The sequence below is a fragment of the Saccopteryx leptura genome, chromosome 9, assembly GCF_036850995.1.
Source record: "Saccopteryx leptura isolate mSacLep1 chromosome 9, mSacLep1_pri_phased_curated, whole genome shotgun sequence".
NCBI lineage: Eukaryota > Metazoa > Chordata > Mammalia > Chiroptera > Emballonuridae > Saccopteryx > Saccopteryx leptura.
Window position 1 is genome coordinate 8,941,376 of NC_089511.1, and position 24,763 is coordinate 8,966,138.

The following is a 24,763-nucleotide window of genomic DNA, read 5'->3' on the forward strand; positions in this document are numbered from 1 at the left end:
AGAAAAGAGAAGAAGTCACCCCACTAAGGGATGATTATACATTTCAGATTTAGAAACTGCTAAACACAAGGAGGATTTTTCCTGCACTTAAGGGAGTTTGATCGGGCCACTATTCTGAGAGTGTGTGATGCTGTCCCGCCACCCAGGTCACGCCTGAGCCCCCCAGGTGTGCACCCTCTCTCCTGGGTACCACCTCCCACAGCCCAGCCCCGTATGTGGTGGGTTTGGAACTATTATAATAGGCCAGTAGTATTTATTCTCTTAGGAAAAATTTAAGGGGAACTCTGAATTTAGCTCCGTAGTGGCGTTTGGCTTTATAGAAAGCATATACACATATATTCATGTATATATGTACACATATCATAATAATATATATGCATAAATAAGAATGGGTATTTACATATCTATATACATATATATTCCTAGTACTGTCCCACAGCAGAATAACTTGATTTTCAGAAAAAGAATAGTTAGCAAAAACAGTTTTGTTGCTCTGTGTTCTTGGTGTGCTTGTTTTATCTGGTTTCTAGGCCATCTACAGTTTGTTTTAAATTGTTTCCTCCCTTATGTTTTTATACCAGCTTTTGTCCAAAAGTTAGGCACAAAGATAAGTATTAGGCACTGCGAGAATTTATAGCAAATACTTTGATTTCCCAAAATATGCCTGAAGGCAGAGGAGGGTTTGTTTGAGGCCACCTTCTTCCTGGATTTGGAGGCGTGGAGGTCACAGGGCCAGGGACAAAGGTAAAAGGATTTCACTCAGCTGCCCGGTCTTGGACCAGCACCCCCAAGGTGTCTTTGCTTGTGTGTCGAGTGGGGACTGTAACCCTTGCCCTGTCTTTCTCGTGGTGTTGATTGTGGAGAGTTGAGTAGGAAACTACACGGTAAAGACATTTGAAAATGACAAAGAGCGAGGTCCCTGGAGGGCAGTGGTGGCACGGCTCTTACAGTGTTCACAGGTCTACACACGCCATCGACATGCGCCGTCTATACGTGCTGCCTCACGTTGCCTTCCCAGCGACTCTGAGCAGCGGGTGAGGAGACGGGCTCAGAGGGTTCACGATGTGCCCAAGACCACAGCAGGTAGTGAGGGTCCCGGGCGGGACTCACACTCACATTTCCCTTTTCCAGAACCCAAGCTCTTAACTAGTCTGCACTACTGGTTCTTATTATATTTCCTGAAATGTTTTAAAGTTTTCTTTCTTATATATATATATATATTTACACCAAAATATTTATTAACCAAAAACAGCCTAGTTTTTAGATAGAAAAAAAAATGTTTAATCCTTATTGCATTCATTGAACATGTACTGCTCTTAGCAACGATTCAACAAAATCAGATACAGTTGAAGACCATGTTGCAATGTTTACGGAATTTTTGTTAATAAAAATTTAGTAAAGAAGGATCTTCAGAAAATTATTTTATATGCTGCATACCCCTTTCTTTCTTAAAGCTCGGTAGTTTTCAAGTTCTTATTTATATATATAAATATTTTCCCAAATCTGGTTCACTGTTCTTCGATCTCTGAGCAGGGAGAAGGTGGTGCAGGTTATGCTCTCCTTTGAGGATGAAGGGTATCCGGGTTCAGAAGAAAATATGAGCTTATTATCAGTTCCTTTCAGTGGTTTTAGATGCATGCTGTGTGGCAAAAAGGTGGTCTTCAGTTTTAAAAGGTGAAAAGTTGCAGGTGGCTAGCAGTTTGGACAGACTGCTCACTTGTAATCTGTACAGATGCCAACTATCTGTTTACATGGTGTAATAAATATTTTTTATTATGGGTCTTCCCCCAGCATTTAGTGTATTTCCTCACAAGAAACCTGTGGAATTAGTAGAGTAATCCCTATGTACAGATGAGAAAAGTGAGGCTTAGCTTAAGTCCCAGAAGGTCCACAGCAAGTAACAGAGTCCGGTAGGACTTAAACTTGAGACTTTTCATCACTTTCCATAAGGTGGAAGTTAATTGCTATTATTATTATTGTAGTTTAAACACAAAGGCACAGTGACCAGCTGGCAGAAGCATACAGACCTAAGATTACCTCCCCGAACCTTAGTAAGTCTGAACGAGTAGAGAAATATGTCTCTTTGGCAAAAAGAAGCCAATCCTTTCCCACATACTGCTGTTTGTTGGCCAGTTCAGGGCCAATGAAAAGTCATTACCTTAAAAAAACAACAACCCACAAACACTTGAATTTCACTTTACCTTTGAATGCTTGCAGAGCTCTGGGGGTCCCGGTAACAGATCACACCTACGAAGACTGCAGACTGATGATCTCAGCGGGGCAGCTGACCCTGCCCATGGAAGCTGGGCTGGTGGAATTCACCAAAATCAGCCGGAAATTGAAGTGAGTGTGTTTTAAAGTGGCTACACTCTCATAAAGGTGTCTGAAAGAGATCTGAATTCCTGTATGTGTACATTCTCTGGTTTCACAAATGCTCAGCTCTGGTGTGCATTAGAGAAGCCCGGGTTGTGAGTTTACCTCTCCTTTAGTTCACCCAGCTTTGTTCTTTCCAAGACCAGGATATGGTAAGCATGGATGAGTACAGCTCTGCCTCCCTACTCAGAAATGGCTGGGTGGTTAGTCCGTCCTGATACCAAAAGGAGAGCAGAGTTAGGTGGTCCTGGTCTGTGGTGGTCAGAGCTCCTCTTTCGAAATAAGAATTGACTTGTAGAATAGCACTTCTGACCATCGCTAAATTTTAGGTTTGTACTTACCCAAGATCTACTTTTTTCTTCTGGGTATGTAATTTTTTATAAAAAGGCAGAAACACTCCTTGGTGCTTTTATGATCTAGTTTGAATGACTTAGAACATTCTTTTTATTTATTTATTTTTTATTTTTATTTTTATTTTTGTATTTTTCTGAAGCTGGAAACCGGGAGGCAGACAGACTCCCGTATGCACCCGACCGGGATCCACCCGGCACGCCCACCAGGGAGCGATGCTCTGCCTATCCAGGGCATCGCTCTGCCACGACCAGAGCCACTCTAGCGCCTGGGGCAGAGGCCAAGGAGCCATCCCCAGCGCCCAGGCCAACTTTTGCTCCAATGGAGCCTTGGCTGTGGGAGGGGAAGAGAGAGACAGAGAGGAAGTAGAGGGGGAGGGGTGGAGAAGCAGATGGGCGCTTCTCCTGTGTGCCCTGGCCGGCAATCGAACCCAGGACTTCCGCACGCCAGGCCGAAGCTCTACCACTAAGCCAACTGGCCAGGGCCAGAACATTCTTTTTAAATGATCTGGTATGGAAGGGGTAACTCCCAAGTCCTCTGTTATTACTGTTCATTCTGTTTTCATCCCTCCTTGGGATTCACCAAATTTATTTACTGAATAGACCCCGGCATCCTCCTTAGGAGGAGAGTAGCAGAGCCAGTTCCTGTAGTAAAGCCCAAGAGTTAAAAAAATCATAGTCTGATAACTGGTAGAGCAAATACTATCTATCTTTTTTGGATAACAAAATGTTCTGATATTATATTCACAGTTTGAAAAGTTTAGATAGTCATGGAAATTGGATTCAGAAGAAGTATGTGTTAAGTCACCTATTTATGAGATAAGAGACGAGATGGGTCAAATATATGGTGATGGAAAGAGACTAAGCTTTGGGTGCTAAACACATGATGCAACCTGCAGAGGATGTATTATAGTAAAGTACACTTGGTAGTTATATACTCTGATTAACCAGTGTCACCTCAATATATTTAATAAAGACGGAAAGAATATGTTGTAAACACCAGTGTGTTTTTCAGTGTTTATCACCCGGATATTTCATAACTAATATTGGAAGAAGTGTGTCTAGTCTAATGAGTCTCCCTATCCCAACATTTTGTGAAATGTGAGTTTATCAGCCTGAAACCTCCTTGAAAGCAAAAATTGTGTTTTTTTAACAACTCAGTTAGTACTGTTGACTTTATAATGCTTAGATTTAGATGTGTTTATTTTCTTCTAATTAGTTATTTATTATTTGACCCATTGCTCTTCTCAGCTACCTTTCTTTCCCTCAGATATTTGAAAAATTACAGTGATATTAATATCCTTTAAAAAATTTAGAAGCCTGGCCTGACCAGGCGGTGGCACAGTGGATAGAGCGTTGGACTGGGACACAGAGGACCTAGGTAGGAAACCCTGAGGTCAGCGGCTTGAGCGCAGGCTCACCAGCTTAAGTGCGGGGTCGCTGACTTGAGCGTGAGATCATAGACATAAACCCAAAGTCGCTGGCTTGAGCAAGGGGTCACTCACTCTGCTGTAGACCCCCAGTTAAGGCACATATGAGAAAGCAATCAATGAACAACCAAGGTGCCGCAACGAAGAATTGAGGCTTCTCTCCCTTCCTATCTGTCTGTCTCTATCTGTTCCTCTGTCTGTCTCTCTGTCTATCCGTCACCAAAAAAAAAAAAAAAAAAAAGGTTTAGAAGCCTGGATACATGTTCTGATGGTACTTTAAAATGCACGTTTTATTCTCCTTTTCAAACTGTATGCTTAAAATGTTTCCCTTAGACAAGTGAGTAAAACAATTCTTATAAAAAGGCCCTGTGAGACCCTGGCTGGTTGGCTCAGCAGTAGTGCATCAGCCCAGCATGTGGAAGTCCCTGGTTTGATTCCCAGGTCAGAGCACACAGGAGAAGCGACCATCTGCTTCTCCCCCTCTTCTCCCTCCCTCTCTCTCTCTCTCTCTCTCTCTTTCTCTCTCCTCCTCCATAGCCATGGCTCAAATGGATTGAGCAAGTTGGCCCCAGTTGCTGAAGATGGCTCCATACCCTCACCTCAGGTGCTAGAATAGCTCAGTTGCCGAGCAACAGAGCAGTAGCCCAGACAGACAGAACATCGCGAGGTAGGGGGCTTGCCAGGTGGATCCCAGTCGGGGTGCATGCAGGAGTCTGTCTCTGCCTCCTCGCCTCTCACTTAATAAAAATAAAATAAAATATAAAATAAATTAAAAAAAATAAAATGCCATGTGGGTTGGAGAGGGCTAACCCTGCGTTTGTAACTCTGTGCAGGTTAGATTGGGACGGCGTCCGTAGGCATCTGGATGAATATGCAGCGATCGCGAGTTCCTCAAAAGGAGGGAGAATTGGAATTGAAGAGTTTGCGGAGTATTTGAAGTTGCCTGTTTCTGGTGTGCTGAGACAGCTTTTTGCCCTCTTCGACCGGGTAGGTTAAAATTTCATCTCTAACCTGCAAACGTTTTTATTCTCCCTGCTGAGCATAAACCAGTATGTCAGGCAAGAAAAACTGGTCAGGTCAGTGTTGGAAGAAGCAAGGCTGAGACTGGATTAATTGCAAGATTAATAGTAATAATAATAATGATGATGATGATGATGTATGTGTGTTGTAACAGTTTTGATAATGTCTATTTATTTTAAACACCAGGCCAGAAATAAATATTGTGACCATATAATCATGTTTGTAAATATAGAATTGGGAAGGTTTATATAACTGGCAAGAATTTTAAAAAATTTATGTTAAAACTCGCTCATCAATGACTTGGGTGGTACTGTTCCATTCTGAAGGTTTCCAGACTTTCCCCAAAATGTATGAAAACCAAATCGATTTTACTTTCAGATAAAATTTTATAACCAAGGTTTTAATTAAAGCTTTGGCCACTTGCCCTAACAGTGGAGATCCAGTTTTCTGCTTATGAATATGAAAGTACATGAACTTAAACAACTGAATTGTCAAAAAGTTTCCTTGGAAAAGTGTATCGAGATTTCAAGTTCTCTCTTTCTTTCTTTGTTTTTAATATATAAAATTCACTTTTTGGGTTAAGGTTGTACGAGTTCTAACAGATGCATAGAAGCATGTAACACTGCCACATTAAGATACATAAAAGTTGCAAAAAAAAAATTGCCTTGTAGCTGTGCTTTTGTAAGTCAAGGCCTTCCCTGACCTTTAACCCCTGAGAATAGAATCTGCATCCTGGGTTTCTTTCACTTAGCACAGTGCATTTGAGAGTCAGCCAGGTCTTTGCAAGTACCAGTAATCTGTTTCCTTTTATCGCTGAGCAGTATTCCTTGGTTACCCATTTATCAGCTGAACAGCATTTGGTTTCTTTCCAATTTGGGCAGTAACGAATAACACTGCTCTAAGTATTCGTGCAGAAATTTCTGTGCAAATGTAGGTTTTCATTTCATTTGCGTAAATACTAAGGATTATGAGCTCTTTTTATGCCCTTTGCCCTTATCTGAGAATGACTTTATTTTGCATTCACTCCTGAAGGATATTTTTGTTGTGTACAGAATGTTGTTCTTTTCTTCCCACAATGCACTGGTGGGGTCCTACCATCCTCAGTCCTCCACGGCTTCCCTGCCTTCCTGGGAGCGCCTCGGGCTTTGCTTTCCTCACCCAGCCTCCTGCCTGTGGGCTCACCCAGCCTCCTGCCTGTGGGCTCACCCAGCCTCCTGCCTGTGGGCTGCTCTGTGCATTTTGGTCAGAGTTTCTAGCTGTAATCAGAAGGAGAGATCTGCTGCCCTGGGCTTATTCCATCTTGTCTGGCAGCAGAAGTCCCAGCTCTCTAGTAACTGCTGCAAAAAGATATTTTTTTCAAAAAAATTACAGTTTGATGACAGAAATCAGGACAGGGCTTTCTGTCTTTTCCCCAGAGAATCCTAATGTTCACTTGCTCTGTGATCTCATAGCTGGACTGTTCCGTCATATCATGAGGTTAAGTGGCCTCCTTCTCCGGGAAGAGCCCGGCCTCTCTTCTAAGCTTGCATCACACAAATAGTCTCTCCCGGTCCATGAAATGTCCTGTCCTCATTGTACTTTATAATAGTACTACCGGGGTACTGCTAGGAACTAATGACAGTGTAGGAGGGAAGGAAAAGAAAATTATTGACTATAATGGTGCAAGTTGGGAATCTAGGGACTTCTCACTCATACCGTGACTAGTCTTTCTGAGAGATTTCAATACTGTCGCTCTAGAAACGGTGCAAGTCATTTTAAAGAATGTTTCTGTAACGATGGACTTCTGTAATGGCGACAGGAAGGAGGATGGCAGGGATATACCGTAAGGACAGGAGATGGGAAAGTGGGGAGGGACAGAAAGCAGGAACCGAGGGGAAGTTTAGACTCTGTGCTCACCAGGATGTTTTATCAGAATTGAAAATAGCTAGCTACAGGGGTAGCCCTCTCTTTCAGGTGCCAAACCGGCCTCACTGGCCGTGGCAGGCTTGCTGTGACAGCGGTTCTCTCTCTGGATTGCTGGTAGCACTGCCACAGTGCCAGTGTCCTTCTGGCACTATTACGTAAGGAAGATTTGGGCGTGGGGAAGGGAGTGTAAACCAGGGACTGAAATAACATGTAGGTAGCCAGATTGACTCACTCTGAACTTGGGAATGCAGCCAGGTCCAGGAGTTTGGAGACTGGGGAGTCTTTGCAGCCAGTGGGGTCAGTCACATTTCTGCATGGTCCGCATCAGTTGGCTGACATTCACAGCTGTGACTTTTCTTCACTTCTTTGTATAGTGTGACTTGGCTTTAGATACAGACCACGAGCTGGTCTTTATAGCGCTTTTCTTGTGTGATCTCTAACATACTAGAAGGTAGAGAAAACAGTCCGGAGAATGACTCATGCATTTGACCATCCTTTCTTTCCTCGTGCCTTTCTGTTTTCCTCTGTCTGTCTCTGTCTGCTTCTCTCTCTCTCCTTGTTTGTTTGTAACACACCTGCGTGCTTGTGCCTGTGCAGATTCGCTTTGTTTTGAGACAGCCGATTACGCAATGGCCACCACGCCCTACCTGCATACCCGTGCCCAATGCTAGACTTGTTTTCTCCGTCTCTGTGAGTGATTTCACCTGGAAATGGTGGATGGGAGAGACAAGGAAGCCCAGTAACTTCAGTTTGTTTCTCTCCCAGTGGCTTATCTTGCTAAACTCAATGCTTAATGAGGGGTGGGGAGGGAGGAAGGGCGGGAAAGAGAAAGGGCGGGGTGTTCCTGTTGCTCTTCTGGCAGCTGTAAATTTGTGCCGCGGCTCCCATGACCCCCTCCCGTGTCTCTTTCCCACTTGATCCTGCTTGTCCCCTTCTTTTCCTCGCTCGGAGTTTCCCCAGGTCTGATGTCCTTGTGGTTGGTGTTCTAGGAACAGAGGACAGACCTGAGTCTCTCTCCACAGTCCTTTTATCTTTACCCCCACATACATTTCTGGCTAGTCGTCAAAAACATCATCATAACTTGTCTCAATTTGACCTTAAAACAAATGGGCTGTTGCCCTTAAAACAAATAAGCTGTCTATTTAGTTCTTTCTGACATTCTGACCTGTTCTTTTAGTTTCTCAGATATTTGATGGCAGGTAAGTTGCAAGAGAAAGGTGACTTTTGTGGTCCAGAGCATGGTATTGTCACTCCTCGGGAATGCTTCCCTTTGGAGAGGTCCCACCTCTTTGAGAAAAAAGACCTTTTTCATCCTTGGGTTTAATTTAGCTTCTTTGTTTTCATGAATGTTGACTGAACTCTCTGGACTCAGAGGATAATTCGGGATTAGTTCCGTGTCCAGATGATTCGAGTTTGGGGGCTGAGACAGTAGTTTAAAGCAATGTCTCCGTAAACAGGCTTTGTATTCGTAATTCAGCTTCTGAGACGGTCATTTTTACAGTTGTGCCAGTGCCTTGCAATGCCCATCACAGCATCATCATTCATTTTGTCCCCTTTTGTCACTGTTATTGAGAAAGCCACGTGGTGCCCTGCTGACGGTATCTTACCACCTGCGAGACAGAGCCCTCGAGTGGTTCCGTACGCGTGTCATTTTCGTTGCTAGCTTGCAGTCTGCCTCTTTCTGACCTCTTTACATGCAGGCTCTATCTCTCCCACACTTCGCCTCATGATACATCCAGCTTAGGGTCCCATCGGACGCATATCACCATAGCAGTATGTATCCTCCCTGGTGACAAAGCTCTATTTCAGGGACCAGCCGACTTTTTCTGTGAAAGATCCAGATAATAAATATTTTTGACTTTGCAGGACATATGGTTTCACACTTACAGGGGAAAAAAAAACAAACTTGTCCAATTGAATAGCAAAGTTCATTATTGCCACTTAGAACGTTCTCTGTTTATTTCCAGTCATGTAAGCCTTGGAAGTGCCCTGTCCTGACTCCCAGCATGAGCAGAAAATCTGCATATGACAGCACCCCACCTTCCCTGACAGGCTGGGACGAGCCAGGGTGCTTGTTATCGTCATTTAACACCTGAACGAAGACCGGGACAGGGCAGACAGGAAGGACTCGGGGTAAAGACACACGTTCTTTCCACATCATGTGAAACAGTGGTTAAAGAGCTACAGAGGTTCGCCACAGCCACGACTGCTGGGCAGGCGAAGGGTCAGTGTCCTCACGCTTCTCCTGTCTCAGAGTCAAACACAGGGATGGTAAAGCCGGGAGAACCAAGTGCCAGGTAGAAGGCAGAAATGGGGAAAATCATGACCGTTTTCAAATTTTTCACAGAATGGGACAAGCACCCATCTAAATGTTCTTCAGCTGTGGTCTGTGATGGGCATCCCGGTAGTGGCGGGAAGGGAGTCTGACTGTGTGGTCTGGCTCAGACCAGACTATAGCCTAGGAATGAGAAGTCAGCCTCCCTCGTCTGCAGAGATGAACGATACTCCGCTGGTTAGAACTGTAGAAAGATAGCAACGAGATGGAGACAGGTTAGTCAAGCATAAGGATTCAGAGTGACCCCTTTTTGATCAGAGGTGGATTATCCTACAAATTAATAATGGTTATGATAAACACTGACCGAGCCCGCCCATCCGGTCCCGTAAACCTGACCGGCAGACTTTGTTCTCATCAGCTTAACGGGAGTCCACAATCTGCAGCCGATGGACCAAACCCAGTCTGACACCGTTTCATTAATAACGTTGTACTGGGACACCTGCATGCCTGTCCATCTATGGATGGCCTGTGGCTGCATTATGGCCGCCAGGGCAGAAATGAGCCATTGCAACAAACAGCGACATCTTCTGTCTGTTTACATTTCCAGTTCAGCTTTGAGGTGGCATGTCACATTTCATAGCTCCCGTGAGAACTCGTCTTGATTCCGATGTCAGTTTGTTGGGACTGTGTTCTGTGAGATCCGCTCTATGACGTACAGGATATCATGACCAGAAAGGGGCGATAGTTTTCTGAGTGGGACAGATGAACTTTTCTCATTCAGTTGTACTGGTTGTGCTGAGGTTTGGGGGTCCCGTATGTCTGGGCGTTTCCCTCTTCGATGCTCCGGTGGACTTAGCTCCCCACTGAGGCCATCACAGTATTCTCTCTCAACGGGTGATGTCACACTAGAGATAGCCACAGAAACGTGAAGCTTACCTGCTTTATTTCTGGCTTCTTAATGACTATACCTAGGAAATGCTTAAGGGAAACAGAAAGGAGATGTCAGCCATTAAAGCTTAGCTTTTTAACGAGAGCGAGTCAGCAATGACTGGCCTCCTCCAAGAGCGTAAGGAAGGAAATGCAGGATCTTGTCAAGAGCACATCATAGCAGACCAATGTCATTTCCTCTTGTGACAGAGGGACAGCCCAAGATGGTAAAGCAAGAGGACTAGATATGATCTAGATGGACTCCAGGAAGCTCTTGGATTTCATCCAACATGACGTTGGCATCAATAAACAGGAAGGTCTGGTCTAGACCACATTGCAGTTAGGGGAAAAAAAAGGCTTCTCTCCACGTGGGCATTGCGTGTCCTGTGTTATTCCAGACCTGGTTCAGTGCCCCCCACCTTGGAGTTCTGTTCGGAGGAGCAGCCTACTTGATAGGCTGCAGTCAGGAATATTTTTGAAAGCCAGACAATATGTCCAAGTGTAAGATAAGGGTACGTAATCATGCTTTCAATGCTGTGCACCCAGGCTCAAGATAAAGAAAGATGGAATTACATTAGTATATAGCGTGGAAACTCTCAGGCACCAGAAGGAAACTGAAGGCCGGGTAAGACTGGTGCTGTTGTCATGGCTTCCGGTACATGAAAATCCAGAGCCACAGAGTTTTAGAGCTAAAAGGAATGGTGATGTCGAGTTGACTGTCTTCCTCATTTTGCAGAAAGCTGCTAGCCCCAGGAGGAAGTCACATACCCGAGACTGCATAGCTAGTTACTTGCTGGTCTAGGGCTAGAGCGCCTACCTAGTGAACTGTCCTTTTTACTACAAACTGCCCTGTTGACTTAAAACATCATTTCCCCATTGATTAGAGAGAGAAGGGAGTTGGAGAAGAAGAGAGAGAGAAAGACAGAGGAAGAGAAAGAGAGAGGGAGAGGAAAGCATCAACTTATTGTTTCTCTTAGTTGTCCCATCTAATTGTGTACTCTTGACTGCTTCTCGTATGTGCTCTGACTGGGGGGTCAAAACCACGACCTCTGGCTCTCTGGGTGGGCGTTTTATCCACTGAGCCACCTGGCCAGAGTCTGACCTTTTAAAAATAATTTTCTCAAGGCATTGTTTTATATCTCATATAATTTACCCATTTTAAGCATACAGTTTGATGATTCTTTCTAGTAAGTGTACCAAGTTGTGCAGCCATCACTGTAAATCAGTTTTAGAATATTGCCATCACCCCAGTATGGTTGTTTGTGCCTTTAACTTTTTTTTTTAGTTAAGTGAGAGTAGGGGAGGCAGAGAGACAGACTCCCGCATGTGCCCCAACCAGGATCCACCCCACAAGCCCACGAGGCGGTAATAATGCTCTGCCCATCTGGGGTTTTGCTCCATTGCCCAGCAACCCAAGTAGAGGCCTCAGAGCCATCCTCAGTGCCTGGGGCCAACTCACTCAAACCAGTCGAGCCATAGCTATGGGATAGGGGAGAGAGAGAATGAGAAGAAAACAGAGAGAGAGATGGGGGAGGTAGAAGGGTAATGAAGCAGATGGCCACTTCTCCTGTGTGCCCTGGCCAGGAATCGAACCTGGGACATCCATATGCTGGGCTGATGCTCCACCACTGAGCCAACCAGCCAGGGCCTATGCCTTTAATTTTTCATTTCTGTCACCTATGTATCCCCTCATCCTCAGCAATGACTAGAAAGTTGTCCTTCTGTGTTATTCTAGCCCAGGTCTCTAAAATAGAGACCTTCTGTCTATCGATTTGCCTTTTTTAGACATTTAATGCAAATGGAATCATACAATCATGGTCTCATGTCTGGAGGCTTTCACTCAGCATAATGGTGTTGAGGTTGATCCATGTCATAGCATTTTATGTAAAGGAAGTCACTGCTTCTTTCTTATTGCCAAGTAGTGCTCCACTATATGGATGTATCACATTTTGATTATGCATTCACCAGTGGGTGGACATTTAGGTTGTTTCCATTTTGGGGTGATCCGAATAATGTTGCTGATGGCATTCACATGTCACTGTTTACTTTTTAAGTTCGGTAACTCCTCCCCCTCCAACAGAGTTTAAGTTTTCCGTCAGATGTGGCCTCTTCCCCTAGTGCCCTTTCTCTAGATTTAGAGAATCGAGATCCCCAGACAGCCACCAAAGTTGCTATGAATGTTCTAATAATAAATAGCCTCAGGCGAGTGAAGAATCCAGGGATGAAAAGGCTTGTTAATGTAATAATGGTCTTTTCTTCTGCGATGGCTTATGAGAAATGGTTAGCCAATGCCCTCTGTCTTCACAGAAAATAAATGAGAGGAACTGGTTTTAAACCTTGGTGGGAAACACCTCAGACGGGCATGGGGAGGCACGCTTTATATGGCAGTGGTTACTGTCATGTTAATTTCCGACACTGTGAAAACAGAGCCTGGATAATTTCCTCTGAGAGAAGCTTGTGTGAATGGGTTTAAATCTGTGTGAGGCCAGATGGCCCCACGTGGTCCCCTGAAAGGGAGACACTCCTTTTATGGTTGCTTCTTTGTGGTTAAGGAAGACATTTGGCCCTTTGTTGTTCCCAGAGGCCATTTTATTGCGCCCATGAGACCAGTTATGGAAGTCATTAGGCCATAAAGCCGGTCGTAGGGACATTTTACGCAAACCGCTGGGTGTGGCAGATGGAGGCATTGCTTTCATGTCCTAAGCAGAGCGATGTTCGTTAGCTGCTATTCCCTCCCTAATAATAGAACGGTCACCATTCAACTCTAGGATTGTACAGTTTGCAAACTCATTTCCTATATAGTCTTTTTTTTTTTCACTTCCCACTTGAGCTGTCAGTGGTTCCCACAGTAACCTATGAGCTGCCCTGTCACATGGGCGTTCAAACCCCTTTCCAGTCTAATTCTGTACTATCCTGTCCCTTTATACCCATGTCTATTTGGAGAACTGACTCAGCCTGCAGCGGTGCCTACACATGGTCTCTTCTGTAGGGAAACACTGCCCTTTCCTTTGCCTCAGCGGAAGTTGTTGCTCCCCTTTGGGGTATGCATAATTGGATAGTGTAATATAATGTATGATTAGCTGTATGACCTTGCAATAGTAGCTTCTCCTGAGTTTTTCTTTCCTCATCTCAAATACTGTTGTGTCTTCAGAGGAATTTGCATGAGACCTAAATACCAAAGAATATTATATACAAATTTAAAAGTTTAGTATTAACAGTCGAAACATGGCCATAGACTTCACATTGTGATTACAGCTTGTTTTCGGGGTGGGGGTGGGGGTGGGGGTACTTGATTCTTGAGCAAAGCAGTCCTAATGGGTTCATCTTTGTATCCTAAACCACGAGCCCCAGTCCTGAAGCATAATAAAGGAGATGAAATCAGTATGAAATAGGCAGGGGAAATACTCTTATCATCATTTTGCAGATTTTAAATTGAGGCTTCAAATGCTGAGTGCTGTGATGGTTTAGTTATTACGTTCTGGCCATTGTTCCCTAAGTTCACCATAGAACTGTCAGAGACCTGGGGAGGATTGTACCCCAACTACCTGGTTTCAAAGGTAGGATTTCTTGAGGTGTTACCAGGGACTCCCCTGGCATAGACTGACTTCCGAAGATACTTATTAAAAATATGAAACTAAATCTCACAAATGTAATTGGGGGGGGGCAGAAACATTAAAAGAGATGAAAGAGAAGACAGTACTACCAATTTTATAGAAATAAGAAGTATTCTAAGGGAGTAGTACAATGTGCAACTGTATGTCAGCAAGTTAGATTACCTAGACGAAATGGATAAATTTCTGGAAACATGCCACCTACCAAGACTGAATCATGTAGAAATGGACAATCTGAATGGGCCTATAACTAGAAGGAAGTGAATCAGTAATTAAAACAAATACCTCCCAACAAAGAAAAGCCCAGGACCAGATGATCTCACTAGTGAATTCTACCAAACATTTAAAGAAAAATGAACAGCAATCCTTCCCACACTCATCCCCAAAATTGAAGAGCATGGAATACTTCCCAACTCATTCTATGAGGCTAGCATTATCCTGATACCAAAATTAGAAAAAGATGTCACACAAAAAGGAAACAATAGACCAATATTTCTTATGGATATAGAAGTAGAAATCTTGAACAAAATACTAGTGAACAGAATTTAACAGCACAGTAAGAGGATTCTACATCGTGACAATGTGGGATTCATTCCTAGAATGCAAGGATGGTTAAATGTACGAAAATGAATCAGTGTAACACACCAGATTAACAGAATGAAGGGGAAAAAAACATATCATCTCAATTGATGCAGAAAAAGCATTTGGCAACACGCAACACCCTTTTGGATAAAAGCATTCAACAAACTATGAATAGAGGGAAAGTATCTCAACATAATAAAGGTCATGAATGAAAAGCCCACAGCCAATATCATACTCAATGATGAAAGACTGCAAACCTTTTCTCTAAGGTCAGGAACATGAAAAGGATGCCTGGTTTCAGTACTCCAATTTAATAGAGTATGGAGAGTCCCAGCCAAAGAAATTATGCAAGAAAATAAATAAAAAGCATGTTAGTTAGAAAGGAAGAAGTAAAATTATCTCTGCTGACAGATGGCATGATCTTAAATGTAAAAAAAAGACAAAAACCAAACCTGCAGATTACACGCGCATACACACACACACACACACACACAACTCTTAGAACTAAAGACTGCAGGATACAAAACCAACACCAAAACTTAGTTGTGATTCTGTACACTGACAAGGAACCATCTGAAAAGAAAATTAAGAAAGCAATTTAATTTACAATAGCACTAAAAAGAATAAAATACTTGGGAATAAACTTAACCAAGGAAGTGAGAAACTTGTATACTGATAACTGCAAAGCATTTCGGAAAAAAATTAAGGACACAAATAAATGGAAATCCATCCTGTGTCATGAGTTAGAAGACAATATTATTAAGATGTCAGTACTGCCCAAATGATCTGATACAAGTTCAGTACAATCCCTATAAAAATCCTCAGTCTTTTTCAGAAATAGAAAATTTCCTTCTAAAATTTATATAGAATTTTGAGAGACTCTGAATAACTAAAACAATCTTGCAAGAAGAACAAAGTTGGAAGTCTCACACTTCCTGAACTCAAAAATTACTACAAAGCTACAGTAATTGAAACAGTGTGGTCCTGGCACAGAGACCGACGTATAAACCAATGGAATAGAACAGAGTGCCCAGCAATAAACCCAGTGGGTTCAGCCAAGGGTTCCAAGACCCTTCTTTGGGTAAAGAAAAGTCTTTTCAATAAATGATTCTGGGAGAGCGCTGAGACCGGAGACATGCAGAAATGTGTAGTGTAATACATTCGCTTACACATATGAGTGCTTCTCTGTTGTCCAACATACTATATAATATATGAACATTTATTAACTATACCAGGAATATTTATTAGAGGAGCTCAAAATTTTATTGAGGCCCCTTAGGAAAGTGGCAGGTGCTAGGACCTAATGGAGCTCAGGCAACTGGAGTGGGAGGTGAGACATCGCAGGCTGTGGGGCGTGGCGGGATGGGAGCAGGCACAGAAAAGCCAGTTCTTCCACCTGGGAGCTCCGCAGACTCCCCTCCAGCGCTCTCCATCCATCTCCAAGGCTTGGGCAGCTCGTTGAACTGAAAACATGTTTCTCGCAAAGGCTCTTTTAGAAGGAGCAGATCGAGGCCTTGGGGAGGCCCTTGGAGGCCTTCTTGGAGGAGGTGGGCAGAGGAGAGGAGGTGGTGGAGGAGGAGGAGGAGGAGGAGGAAACATCGGAGGGATCGTTGGAGGAATTGTGAACTTTATCAGTGAGGCCGCAGCTGCTCAGTATACCCCGGAACCGCCTCCCACCCGGCAGCATTTCAGCAACGTGGAGGCCAGTGAAAGCGAGGAAGTCAGGCGGTTTCGGCATCAATTCGCACAGCTGGCGGGGCCGAACATGGAGATCGGCGCCACTGACCTCATGAACATCCTCAACAAAGTTCTTTCTAAGCACAAGGATCTGCAGACCGAGGGCTTCAGCCTCGACACCTGCCGGAGCATCGTCTCCGTCATGGACAACGACACGAACGGGAAGCTGGGCTTCGAGGAGTTCAAGTACCTGTGGAACAACCTGAAGAAGTGGCAGTGTGTGTACAAGCAGCACGACCGGGACCGCTCCGGCGCTCTCACCAGCGCGCAGCTGCGGGGGGCTGTGCAGGCGGCCGGCTTCCAGCTGAACGAGCAGCTGTACCACATGATCGTGCGCCGCTTCGCCGACGAGGACGGCGCTATGGACTTTAACAACTTCATCAGCTGCCTGGTGCGCCTGGACGCCATGTTCCGTGCCTTCAAGTCCCTGGACAGAGACGCAGATGGCCTGATCCAGGTATCAATCCAGGAATGGCTGCAGCTGACCATGTATTCCTGAGGGGGACACCCCGAGAAGGCAGGACCCCTCCCTGGAGGACAGGGCTGCTGAACGCCAAGCCAGGCTGTCTGCGTGGCTTCCGTGCCCCCCCACCCCACCCCCGGGTCCCACAGCTGTCATTTCCCGACAACCTCCTCCTGGACCCTGCAGGCGTCTGGACCCGTGCGGTCTCTTACTGCTTAATTAAAACAGCTTTGCCATGAGAAATGTTGTGAGTGCTTTGTGTATCAGCTTGTTGGGATACTGGGTCTAGGTGCTTACGGATGAGATGGGGGTACAGGGTGGGACTCCGCTGCAGTGGATTTGAACAGGTCGTGCTCATTTGGTGAAGGAATTCCAAGGAGCAGGAAAGGTGTTGCTGTTAAGAATGAAATTTGGAAAAAATCGGGGTCAGTGGAGAATGCACTCAGGAGATAACGTTTTTCCCTCTAAAAAGGTGAGGAGGAGGGAAGTTCAAAAATCTGTTTTCCCTTTTAATTTTACATCTGGGATTTCCATAATGTTAAAAAGAAAGTGTTTCTCTGGAAACCTGTTTCACCGAATAGAAACAGGTTCAGGAATGTGGAATGACGCAGTTTTTTATAAAGGTAGTAATTTTTTTTTAAATGGTAGAGCAACTATCTAAAATTCTAGAATCCTTTAGTCGTAGAAAAAGCATGTAGCGATTTTGTTTTGTTTCGATGTGTTTGTCAAGAAGGTCAAGGGCCCTGGGGGATGGAAGGGCGGACCCGCAGTCTGCAGTGTCTCTGGCCGCCTCCTGCTCCGAACGCTCAGCCTGGCATGGACTTCACACAGCACCGGGCATGCCCAGTGCTCAGCGGCTCCTGGCATGCTCCGTCCTGCCCTGGAACAAGGAATGTTGTTGTTGTTGTTGTTCTCTGAAAACCAGACAAGAAAAAAGGGAATGATGAAAGAGAGGGAAATAAAAAAGAAGACAAACTTACAGAAGTTCTAGTCAGTTCCATGGTACATACGGCCATGTAGAGAGGTGCAGAAAGAGATATAAATGTCGCTGGCCCTTTGCTGCGGGCTTCTCAGCCCTGGCTGTGACTTAGACTCCCGGGGGCAGCTCCTGAGGAATAGGGACCCCCGAGCCCCCCTCCAAGTGGGTGAACGAGGACTGTCTAGAGGTGGGACCCAGAGGACTATTTCTACTAACGAGCAACCAAGACTTTCAAGTGAGACTGTCTCACGGTATTGGTCAAATGTCTCAGCAAAACTGAGGCCCAGAAAGAGAGTCAGGATTGCCAGTACCCGGAGGAGGCATGCCAGGAAACTGGCACCCCAAAGCGGGGGTAGCCGTGCCTTCCCCGCGCAGGCCCTTGGTTCGGCTTTGTCATTGTGGTGCCGGCGGTGGTGGGCGGCAGCGGAGTCCGAACCCGGTGGTGGTGGGCGGCAGCGGAGTCCGAACCCGGTGGTGGTGGGCAGGTGGGCGGCAGCGGAGTCCGAACCCGGTGGTGGTGGGCAGGTGGGCGGCAGCGGAGTCCGAACCCAGTGGTGGTGGGCGGCAGCAGAGTCCGAATCCGGTGCGCGGAGACTCAGGCCGAGAGGTCGCCTCTGCGGGTGCTGGCTTCCCCTTCGCAAGTTGCCAACCCCCCCCCCCCCCCCCCCCCCCCGCTTCTCTGGTTGTCAGTGCTATTCCTGTCTCTCTCTCCCAAGTATTCAATACTTTGGAGCGTCCCCCTGACTTGGAAGATAAATGTATCCTTCCTCTTTGGACTCATGGAGAGGAAAGTCCTAACTGGGGGAAAGAGGTAGCTGGCCCGTTCACAGCCCTCCGCTGCCCAGGAGAAATCCCCAGTGAAATTAGGAGAGGGCGATGCTTGCCCTCTGGGTTCACCATCATCTCCGTTGTGTAATATTTATGAAACCACACGCATATCCTTCTGCTCTGAGACAGGCACCCGGGGCGCATCCACTTTCCTCAAAAGACTTGTGATTGACACTTGGTCTGGTGTGCTGCTCAGACCAGGTGTGGCTGGGTGAGCAGGAGGCGGCTGCCAGCAGCCACACGCTGGTGTCAGGGACTCTGTCTCAGAGTGAGCTTACCAAGGCGTTAGGCATGGGTGGAGCCGCATCGCCTGCAGAGGGGGCAGGTGCCAATGTGTCTATTAAGGTCTCAGATTATTAAGTTACACTTTAACCTTTCCACGTGATGGTGGTGGAAGGGACAATGTAGCCGCACTTTCCCTCACCCTCACTTCATTTTAAACGTTTTATAAAAGTTGAGACAGTCTCTCTCACAGTGCGAGTGGTAGGAAGTATTTCTCCAGTTTTCCTCTTTCTGCACGCACAGGCAAAGCACCCTGAAGTTACCGTAACGTTCTTCTTTCTCAGGAGAACAGAACATTTTGTATATTGATACAAACAAATTTTTGTACAAACAAATGTTGAATAAAATTTGTACAGATAACCCCAGTCTCTAGGGGGAGTGCTAGAGCATTCCATTTAAATCTGGGTTTTTCCAACAAACCCAATCTCTGGTGCAGAATGAGTAATTGCATTCCAATAGTTGATGTCTTAAAAGGCACATCTGCGATGTAAGAGGAAGTATTTACCTGATACCTTTTTTTTTTTTTAATTGCGCCATTTTGACATGGGAAATACCTGTAGCCCAAGTTGAAGGTTTTGATTCTTGTAACACCATCCCATTATTTCAAAATTTCTGACATTAAGCGATGCAATCAATATAGTAAGGTGGAAATAATATTCATTGATTAAAAATACATGAAATTGCACCCTCTACAATTTTTTAATTTCCAAAAACCCCGTATGATTTTGAAAAACACCTTTAGCTTGATATAACCCACTGAATTCTATAACCTGTAGCAGAGAAAATTACTGTGTGCTCAGTCTCCAAGAACAGCAAAAATAGTCAACATTTGTATATCATTTTAAAGGCCACTTTTAAAATATTTTTTGAGTAACAGTACACATATTTTTAAATTGATTTTACAGAGAGAGAGAGAGCAAGAAAAACATTGATTTGTTGTTCCACCCATTTATGCATTCTTTGGTTGATTCTTGTATGTGTTCTGACCGGGGATTGAACTCACAATCTTGGTGTATTGGGACAACATCTAAAACCATATGACCTACCCAGCCCGGGTCTAGTGCTTATATATTTTTTTAATCCTTTTTTTTTTTTTTTTTTTACAGAGAGAGAGTCAGATAGGGACAGACAGACAGGAATGGAGAGAGATGAGAAGCTCAATCATCAGTTTTTTGTTGTGACACCTTAGTTGTTCATTGATTGCTTTCTCATATGTGCCTTGACCGCAGGCCTTCACTTGACCGAGTAATCCCTTGCTCAGGCCAGCAACTTTGGATCCACGCTGGTGAGCTTTGCTCAAACCAGATGAGCCCGCGCTCAACCTGGCGACCTTGGGGTCTCGAACCTGGTTCCTCCGCATCCCAGTCTGACGCACTATCCATTGAGCCACCGCCTGGTCAGGCTAGTGCTTATATTTTTAAAAGTTGATTTAAACAGCAACCTCAGTCCAAAATCTCATCATTAGCATTGCACACAAGATACTAATTCATAGTGAGGCCTTAAAAATATTTTTGGATGTGCCTATTGAACTTGAAATGCTCTTAACGTTACTGATTTCAAGTGTTTGCTTGCAATACTAAATGGATTAAAACAGTTTAATTCCTAGGAAATTAGTAATACAATTACGTACGTACATACGTGGGTAAAAATATACTCTTAAGGACTATTCAGGTAAACAGAATGCCTCTTCCCTGACTCTTCTGGATAACTAAGAATGTATTGCATTTGAATAATGATACTCCTTTGAGCCTGCAGAGCATCCTCAGAAAGACTTTTCCTGTTGGCTTCTACACAGTCGATTCTGTTTTATGTGAAGATCATACTCCTCTTGACGCCAAACATTTGTTCACCGATCAAGTCCCACCCCAGCTCTGTTGCTGCTAGTTCACAGTCTATCTGGAAACCCATCAACTTGACGCCTTTGTTGCCAAAACGGTCCCAACACCTGGGGTTGTAGTCATAGTGCTGTTTTTCGTTCTCTTGCGTCCTCCTTCCTCCTCCTCTTTCCTCCTCTCCTTCCTCCTCTTCGTCCCTCTCTTCCTCTCCCCGCCTCATTTTCTCTTTCTCCTTCCTGCCTTTCCTCCTTTGTAGTTCCCTCTCCTATCTCTTCCTTCCGTCCCCTCTCCCTCTCTGGCTCACCTCTCTTCACCTTGTCCTCCCCGCCCCCCCCCCCCTTCCTTCAGCTCTCTCTTCCTCCTGTCCATTTCCTCCTCTCATACTTCCTGTCTGGGCAAGTCTTTTATGTGTAAGGAGATGCTGCGTTCGTTCAGCCGGGGCTAGACTCACCAACCCAGGCACGGACAACAAACGGCCCGCGGGCCGGATCTGGCCCATGGTAATGAGTTTATGTGGCCCGTGATTAAATTTTTAATATTCTCTGCTACTTTAAAATCTCAGCTACTCAGAAGTGGAAGTGTCTTTGATTATTGGAAATCGAGATATTTAAGAAGAGAGTGATATGCGGAAAAGAATTCCGCGTGTGACTAATCTAGGGTTAACTTCCAATAATTAGTTGAATGGATTCGCAATACTTCATTTTTTTTAAAAATTTTGTTATAAAGATTTACAACTTTTGTACTCGTCTGTACTTGATATGAACTATTTGACGCTTAGTGGCGATGTGAAACCCACATTCGTTTAGGCGGAGTTTGCCAGTGCGCACCCAAGGTCAAACAATTCGTTATTTTTGTGGTCAGGTGTGCTGAGTCAAGTGGCATTGTAGCATAGACAATAGCTGCAGTTGATAACTGAAAATGTGTCCAGGCTGTTTGTAAAATGAAATAATTGTTTTATTTGCAATATAACTCCTTCAAGCTCATTCTATTAATTAAATATTGTTTCAATTGATTGCAATAGTTTGGATATTTATACGGTATGTAATTATATTTTTATTAAAATATATTGTTATTAAAATATATTAATTTTTTTCACTCACTTACATTTATTCATAAACAAATTACATAATAAAATTTTGTTTACTTAAATCATTTTTGTACTTAACATTTTTTAATTTTAATATTTCGTCCGGCCCGTGAAAGAAGTTTTCTTTCTAATCTGGCCCGGGGGCAAAAACTGTTGGCCATGCCTGCACCACCCCCTTCTCTTACACGGCCATCGTGAAATGTCACCTGGGTGCCCAGCTCCTAGTGTCCTACTGGTCAGGCTGCGTTCCCAGGGGCTTAGACCCGCGGGATCTTCCGGGCCCTGGCATCGCCAAGGCCACCGCAGCTGCTGGGGTTTGCTCCCTGGCTGCTGGCTCATTGCAGGTGAAGACGGAAGGCAGAGGAACGTCGCTGTGGTTCTTGCCTCAGTTTTCCCTCCTCTTCTCCCTCCCGTCTTCTCGAGAGCTGCTCAGTGACCCTTCAGCGACCTGTTGGTGCTGGCCATCCCAGCAGGGCCACCATCAGCAGTGGAGGGAACGTTTCAGCCCTCCCTGCCAGGACGAAAGTACTAGATCCTGTTTCCCAGAGGGGCCCCCGTCAAGGTTGGAGTTCAAGAACCGTGTTCAGTGCTGAAATGTCTGTATTTGCCACTAAACAGAGCTGTCACTTTCTTCCTCGTGAACTGGGAATGGGTGGGCCACCTGGTTGCTGTTCCGCCTCCTTGCAAACATGTATTCCAAGTGGGCTGGGCTCACGACGACGTTGAGCTGCGTGGTACGCCTGCCTTGCACCTTGCGGGCTGTGGTCAGGAGCGGTTCCGCTCGTGGCCCTGCTCACTGATCTTCCCTACCCTTTCACAGAACCACGATGGCAGCATCGACTTCCGCGAGTACGTGATCGGCCTGGCCGTGCTGTGCAACCCTGCCAACACCGAGGAGATCATCCAGGTGGCATTTAAGGTACTGTCGGCCCCACCGGAGGCATCCGGGTCGGCCTCGTAAACAAGTGTTGACTCTAAGTGTCTTATTTGAAAATCCGTGGATCTGTTACATGAGTTTATAGATCTGCTGTGACAGGCCCACGAGGGTAATGTGATTAAGACAATTGCTACTTCAGACGAAAGGAAACACAGGTGTCAGCTGGAGCGAAAAAGGTCTTTGGAAGCCGCCCGGGTCACCGCCTTGAAATTGAAGGGCAGGTGATTTCACAAATCGGCTTAAAAAATTATCTCTTTTCTGCCTGCCTGTTTCCAAGCCCCAAAGTGAGGTTTACCAGTAAACATCGCCTGCCACTGGTCCTCCTAATCCACCACATGGGAAGTTCAGGTCTCTCCCCACAGCCTCACTCAGTGAGTCCAAGATTGCTTTCCAGGTATTTTCCTGATGGAGTGTATATTGTTGGGGTGGCGTCCAGCGAACGCCATCAGAAATGACCCCAGTGTCCACCCTCTCTGTTTTCCTGTAGTATCACGTATATGTTCACAGTAGCAAGGGGTGGCGAGAGGGGACAGATGAAGAAGACGGAACTCGTTGGAGGTTTGAATTGCGAGGACTCCCACCTTCATGCATTACTTACATGTGCAAAAAAGAGAGGGAAGAATACGTTCCCAAAGTGTGTTTTTGGTTCTTCTGAGTTGCAGAGTGCTTCATCTAATTACTATTTAACCAGGAGGCTTCCTTCAGAGTCCTAACCTTGTGTGGTTTGCTCTCAAGTCAAACAGAAACGCTGCTTCCCTACCGTCTCTCCAAGCTGTGGATATTGATCCCATCACTCAGCTGTGGGGGCGGGGTCTCCTTGCTTCTGTTTGAAATCAGGGGCGGGACCTTCTCTGTTCCCATAGCCTCTTCTCACTTCTCCCTGATTACCTCTGAGAAGGCGGTCCCCCTGGCGTCCCCACACGGGTTTTACCCCCTCTATTATCTGGAAAGCCCGTTCCTCCCAGAGTCCTTTCTCACGTCCCGGAGAGCCTTGGGAATGTTCACGTCTCCCGTCCTCGCCCGAGGAGTCCCGAGCTTACTTCTCTTGTCAGCCTGGCTTAGCCCGAGGTCACTGCGGGGCCCGTAAGGAACCGACGTGGTTGATGCCTAGCAGATGGTCAGAAGGCAAGATCCAGGACGCCTTCCAAGTTTAAAACTTCTGGCTTTTACAGACGTATTCATCATCCAACCTAAAATTATGCCCGGAGCTAACATATTCCGATCCAGATATTTCTGTTCCTGTTCTGGGATTGTATGTGTAATTACAAGTTTCGTCGGGCAAATGGGCACCGTGACTTTGCCGATGAAAGGCCTGGCAGAAAACGTGGCCCTTGGTCCCAGTAATTACTGTCCTTACAGAAGGCTGGAGATTTTTTTCTAGCCTGGACCTTGGTCTGGGGACAGGGTGAGGGAAGGAGGACCTAAAGCTGTAATTAGCTCTTTTTACAGGAAGGCAAGGGGGCAGGCTTATATATTGGTTATTTTTTAACCTTCTCAGATATGTTTGAGAATATTTTGTCATATACTATATTTATATGTAGGTATGTATATACGTATGTGTATGTATAAATATGTGTGTGTTTGATGTGCGTGTGTGTGTGTGTGTGACCATTCACATTCTTCTTTCTTATTTATTTATTTTATTGATTTTAACCAGAGAGGAAGGGAGAGAGAGAGACAAGAACATCAATCTCTTCCTCTATATGCCCTGACTGGGGCTCGAACCGGCAACCTCAGCGCTCTGGGCTGATGCTCTAACCAACGGAGCTATCCGGCCAGGGCCTTTTATTCTTTTATATGGGCAGCACTTCACAGTTAACATCCCGTCTTTGACCTCACTCTGTCATCCCAGTCAGCTTTCAAGGTGGAATATTCAGGGTTCTTCAGCAGTAGCAGCAGCCGTGGACTCTGGCTGAGGAATCAGTTGTGAGGATGGGGGCGGCTCCAGGAACGTCTCAGCACGCTGCCTTGGGCACTGGCATGAGAAGGAGCCATGTCCAACCCTAGTTATTCACCACGCCCCTCCCAGGGTGGATGCAGATGGGCTGGGGCCATGTCTTGGGAAAGACAGGACGTCTTGATGAGCGTTCCTCAGTGTTCTTTCCAATGCAGGAGATGTCACTCCCTCAGAGGGAACTTGGA

General features: G+C 45.4%; 2 protein-coding genes across 2 annotated transcripts in view; both read left to right on the plus strand.

Annotated features, from left to right (window-relative positions):
* The window catches only part of LPCAT2 (lysophosphatidylcholine acyltransferase 2), a 61,031-nt gene that overhangs the window by 28,352 nt on the left and 7,916 nt on the right, over positions 1–24,763 (plus strand). The window contains exons 10-12 of the mRNA XM_066349130.1: positions 2,218–2,343; positions 4,987–5,140; positions 22,505–22,603. Coding sequence (XP_066205227.1) covers positions 2,218–2,343; positions 4,987–5,140; positions 22,505–22,603 — 379 coding nt within the window. The remainder of the gene's footprint in view (positions 1–2,217; positions 2,344–4,986; positions 5,141–22,504; positions 22,604–24,763) is intronic.
* On the plus strand, positions 15,945–16,838 carry CAPNS2 (calpain small subunit 2). Its single transcript, XM_066349139.1, has one exon. The coding sequence runs from the start codon at positions 15,945–15,947 to the stop codon at positions 16,707–16,709; it is 765 nt and encodes a 254-aa protein (XP_066205236.1). The 3' UTR covers positions 16,710–16,838.